Genomic DNA, 6,040 nt, shown 5'->3' with positions numbered 1-6,040 from the left:
TATCTTTTTCCCTTTTTAGAAGAAACATTTTTGCTCTAAGAGCACTTTTAGCATGTAATCTTGCTTCCTAAACTGATGCAAAAGAACGAACGAACCAATAACGCGCCGTAGAAAGGTATGTATTTAAGTTTCCACGTGTGCAATATGCAAAAATGATTAAGAACGATTGATAGGAATTTAATGTTAATAAAAATTTTATTATTACCGCTTTTTTGTGTGTGTGTGTGTGTGTGTGTGTGTGTGCGATTATGCATTTTATTAGAAATAATTATGTATTTTACCAGGAATAATTAATTAGAGAATAAATATTCTCTGTATATAATTCTGCTCTTAAAAGTATTTTAATATTTTCAATTTGAAAGAGGGAGAAGCCCCCCCAGTTAAATAAATTAATATAAAATTTAATCAAAAAGTAATACTTAATGCCAATTTCTGTACGTTTAACTATTTTCCCCCAACGATTTTTTCACTACAAAATCAGAATTTTTTTCAAAATTTAGCAACATCGACTATCTCATTTTCCATTTTATCTACATAGAAGATAATCTCGATCTCTTTTGTGATCTTACGGTTTCACGTAGCAAGATGGAGCAGCATTATGCGGTTCTATCAAACGGGCCAAAAGTTGGCTACAACAACGCGATTGGCTGCTGCATTATCCTCCATCCTTTACTACACGCAAGTGCATTTGCATACTCTACGTTCACGAATACTTGGAGACGTATATGTCCTGTGTATGTTATTATATGCTAGCTTACATAGAGCGATAAGCATATAATGCATTTGCTATACGTACTCACGCGCATTGTGTGTTTAAAATAACGTTTTACAGCATTTACAATGTAATTGAATACGATATTTTTTTTTCTCAGAAAATAATTTGTTATTCTGTTATTGTGAAAATAAATTTGATTCGAAGCTATATTTCTATTTTGTATAGATATTTCTAAATCAAGGATGAAAATTAAATAAAATAAAACGAAGTTTCTTTATAAAAAAATTAATGCAATTGCATGAATTAGATTTATCGGAACTGTCACAAAATTAGTGATATAAAATTTCCTTTGCATATAAACGAGATTTAGCAAGATAAGATTTTCTGAACACTCTGTATGTACATTTGAAAGTGTATACACTTGTCGCAAAACGGGCGGCATTTGGCAATGAACGGCACTTTGCCGCAATGCGTTCTCCGGTGTATACTTTGTGCAAATAAGTTATGCACGCGACATTGGGGGTGGTTTTAAATGAGATGCTTCATTGAGCATGGCTTGCCACGGCACCGGGTATCCGGAGATCCGCCCTGGCAAACTACGTATTCGGAAATCAAGTCGTATCCGGGATCACGGAATTCCAATTTAGTTGACGACCACGAGAGTGGTACAACAAGATGTCTTGCCCAAATTGGATATATAGAATTATTCATAAAATTCAACAAAATTTAACAAAAGAAATAAAACAAGAAAGCAATTTTTATTGAAGAAAATATCGAAATATTAATAATTTTTATTTAAAAAATAAAAGATTTAATAAATAAAAGTCACCAATTAAGCATCGAAGAAAAATAAATAATAACCTATTTTTTTTTAATCTAGAATAAATTTTGTTTGAACAGAAATTTAATTTGCAATTAAATTATTAAAATTATCGCAATTGAAAAGTTAGAAAAAAGTGATAATATTTTTTTACATATTCATGTAGAAAAAATTTTATTTCAAATGTTACGAATGAAGACAAAGTTATATGTACATATATCAACTTTTCGTCAATTCACCTTATGTGAATCATAGACTAAATATTCCGTCCACGTTTTCATTCACAACGATTTGAATAACGCGTTTTATTTTACAAAGCGGATTATGCGGTGATCGATTTGAATGTAAAGATATTTCATTTTTATTGCGCGCTTGAAAGAACAATACGATAAATGCGTACGAAATAATGTGTGAAAAGACATAGAATCGGAAAAGAAATCTTTCTATTTGTTTAACTTTTCCTTTCTCAATATTTTTGGCGTCGTTATTTCGTGGCTGTTGCTACGGATTATGTTTATCGCTGAGACCCGACAAAGTTGATGCTCCTTCGATTTTACGAAGGAGATTTCCAAATCTCTAGAGAATATGCGTTTGAGTCGGGTCGCGCGTTACGTTACACGCTATAAAATTCGATATACCGCAAGAACTATCGCATTTTAGATGCATGATGCATTTAGACGACTTTTTTAGTCTCAAAAAGACTAAATAACATAATTGCATATAAATAACTAAATACAAGCTTACAATTAGCTTAAAATGATAAAACTTAAAATTTTTGCTTGCTTTTGATTTGAGAATCATTCATAGATTTTCGCGCTTTAATGATGAGATAAAGTTTTCGCTCATTTTAGTATCATTTTACTTTCTTGATAATAAAAATAGAAAACAATCCTCTTACAATGTTATAAACTTGGATAGTGAGAGGTATTTTACTGCATTGTGCATGCAGAATTACAAAGCAGTTACGTATGATACACGCGACATTATTGTCATCGCGCATTGTCACCGCGATAACACACGGTATATTACGATCAGAAACCACCGCTCTGCTATCGCCTCGGAATACGCGCAATAAAACGTGCAATGATCTTTTCTCTCAATGGCGTTAAACTTCGTGATATATAAATCATCGTTGGTACCGGATGAAACGAAACAGTCACCATATCGAACAGTTTGCATTTTTTACTACTTTTAGCGATATTACAAACTAAAATGTAATTGTGAGATGTAGTCATTCAAAAATTATCAAATAATTGGACTTTGCTCGCGCGAATATAACAATTTATTGGGATAAAAGTGCTTTGAAAATTTTAAAAGCTCTTGCAGAAAATATTCTAAAGATAAAAAATTCCAACAAAGAACCATGATAAATATTATACATATATTTTGTGTGTGATATCACAAATATATGTATAATTGAACGACAAAAGTGAAAATAAAAAAAAATGATACATACATTAAATACAGCAACGATATTGCATAAAATTGTTTTCTTGCAAAGCAAATATGTTTACACGTGATCTGATAATACAATATAATAATAACTATATTTAAAAATTTATGTCAACTGTGTTATATTTAAAGCAGACCGATATTTAAAGCAAGTTTGTTAGTCATTACAAACTTTTATATCAAACATCTTCCTTACTTCATACGGTTTAAAAGTTACGTGAAAAAGTGGGCGTTTGGTTTTAAGGTCAGACGTCACACCTTTAAAGGGCGATAGGGCACGAATGGAGAGTATCGTTATTCATGTCTCTTGAGGCAGCTTTATCTACCAAGTTTTATCCGAATTAATGACTTTCGGCGGTTTCTTATACACAGCTCATTTTTAAGGGAACAAAATTCTACGAGAAATAGTAGCAGTTGAGAAAAGTCAGAGATATTCTTCTCAAGTTGTAATAATGATAATTATTGGAAGTTAAAAGCGTTGAAAATATTTGTGAAAATATATAAATTTAAATTATACGGAAATCAAAGGTCCTCAGCGTTCGGAACATTATTATAATTATGATTTAATGGTTGTCGCTGATTTTTGAATAAACATTCGCCTCGATGCAATCGCTCGAATTATTTCAGTCGAGATAAAACACGCGGCGATAACATCCAATCAAAATGTTATTCTGCGCAAGTGCTATTAGAGTTCTGTCTGCTCTCAAAATGTTGATCACTCTAAACACTGAATGTTGTTTGCACGAACAGCAGATATAGTAAAACGACTATACGCGTTCATGAATCCGGATGTGTCAAACGCATTTGTTTCAATTTCTACGATGATAATCCAGATCGCACAGTTCCCAACGCGTTATTAATAGTTTAAGGTAAAAGATGATCTATAACGTACGTTGCGATATACGCAACGATCTCTTAATCCATAATCCTCCATAATCCATAATTACTGATTTGATCCTTGCGATTACTGAATATATAAACGGTATAAAGTGCATTGAGTACGCAATTAAGCTTTCTGTAGCTATATTGGATAATAACGTCAACACAGCGAGAAATCATACGTGAATTATTTCTACAATATGCACTGAAATAAATTAGTTATCTCGCCATTTGTATTTAATGAATTAAACTCTTAAAATGTACTCGAAACTCGATCTTTCACGCGTAAATTAATAAATAAATTTTTTAATCGAATTTTTATAAGATTGAATTTTTCTAACAATGGTAGAACACGTGTAAATTCAATTATATGGCCGCTTATTATAATTATGATTTAAATTTATTTATTTCACGCTGAGAGATAAATTTCCTCACGCATAAACTCATATAAATCAACAACAATCGTAAATTAAATATTACAAAATATCATGAAAATACTGCGAAAGAATGGCATTTATAAATGTTTATTGGTAAACAAACCAAAAATTAAATTATCGGCTCTTCGGAAAGTTTTATTCTACTTTAATAAAAGTGGAAAAAGCGTTGTATAATTTTCAGTTTTGTCGTCATTATTCAATATAATTGCAGTTAACGATTAATCGACGGTGTGAACAAGCTCGCGATAAAGCAGCGAATGTAAAAGAGACAAAGAAGCGACACTTACGCTCTCGAATTTGTCCTTATTCTTGGCGTGCTGGGCGATGAAGCGAGCATCGTCAATGGTCTTCTCGATCTCGCGTACCAACGGCTTTTCGAAGGTGGGGCTGACGTCCTCGTGAGCGTATCCGGGACTAGCCGGGCCGAAGAGATCGTCGTCCGCCCCCGGCAGTGGCAGCGAGGGTAGGGGCTCCTCGAAGCAAGGTGCGACGGTGCCGACAGCGCCGAGGTCGTACCTCGTCGCTGGTGGCGGCAGCCCGTGCGGCGGTACCTCGTACTCTCCGCTGAACCTTTTGCCGTAGTACGTGTCGTACTTATCAGTCTCTGGAACATGGAACACATCGGTGAGGATGCCCTCGGGCGGCTTGCCGTTCGCCGCCTCGATATCGTCGTCGTCGTCCTCGTCATCGTCGACACCATCGTCGTCGGCGTCACCGTTCGCGCCGATGCCGACGCCGTTGCCGTCCTCGTCTTCGTCGTCGTCTTCCTCCTTCTTCGGCCGCTGGATGAGGAGGATCCGCGGCAGAAACTGAATGAACACCACCCGCACCCAATTGGCCATGCGGTGGGTCACGGGCGAGCGGAAGTTCACGTTCAGCACGGCTATCGTGACGACCACGGAGAACGTTACCAGCACCATCGTGAAGAGCAGGTACTTGCCCAGCAGCGGCACCGTGAGCGACGTGGGCGGTATAATCTCAGCCAGCAGCAAGAAGAACACCGTCAACGAGAGGAGTATCGAGATTGACAGGGAGACCTTCTCGCCGCTGTCGCTCGGCAGGTAGAACACCAACACCGACAGGAAGGATATGCCCACGCACGGTATTATCAGATTCACCGTGTAGAAGAGGGTCTTGCGGCGCAGGGTGATGTTGAACACGATGTCGGGATAGGGCTCTTCACAGCATATGTAGAACGCCTCGTTCCTCACGGCAGGCACTTTTAGGATGTCCCACTCGACGGAGATATAATAGTCGGTCAGGTCGATCCCAACGTCGATTTCATTCGAGTCCTCGGACTGCAAGAGATGCTGCAGGTCGACCTGAGAACACGGCAAGGACGATCGTGCAGATAAGTAGAATGGAATCGTGGATATCGGCACGGACCGCTCATAAAAATCACATTTTACGAATGCATAAAACATGCCGACTGTGTGTTTGCTGACTTATTTCGGATCGCGTGGAAGGTGCGTTCGTAAATTCTGCGATCCGTGCGGAATCACAGTAAATTTTCACCGATCCTGATTAATTAGTAACAATCGCAATATTTCGGAGTGCGTAATATGCCTTTCGGCATTACGCGATATAACATAAAATATTTTGCTATTTAAATGCTCATGTTTCTCACATTATATTTTAACATTGAGTTGAATGAAATGTATATCTTGCACGCAAATACATATATATGAATATTTTATCTTGAAAACACACGACGCACAGGCTTTATGCTATTAAAAT

At 36.6% G+C, this 6,040-nt stretch overlaps 1 protein-coding gene across 1 annotated transcript in view; it reads right to left on the bottom strand.

Moving 5' to 3' along the window:
- The window catches only part of LOC105677984 (nicotinic acetylcholine receptor alpha1), a 174,353-nt gene that overhangs the window by 22,205 nt on the left and 146,108 nt on the right, over positions 1 to 6,040 (bottom strand). Inside the window, exon 6 of the mRNA XM_012376914.2 lies at positions 4,591 to 5,625. Within this exon, the coding sequence (XP_012232337.1) occupies positions 4,591 to 5,625 (1,035 nt within the window). The remainder of the gene's footprint in view (positions 1 to 4,590; positions 5,626 to 6,040) is intronic.

The sequence above is a fragment of the Linepithema humile genome, chromosome 1 (assembly GCF_040581485.1).
Source record: "Linepithema humile isolate Giens D197 chromosome 1, Lhum_UNIL_v1.0, whole genome shotgun sequence".
NCBI classification, from domain to species: Eukaryota; Metazoa; Arthropoda; class Insecta; order Hymenoptera; family Formicidae; genus Linepithema; species Linepithema humile.
The sequence above is the reverse complement of the archived record's forward strand: the minus strand, read 5'-3'. Positions and strand labels throughout refer to the sequence as shown.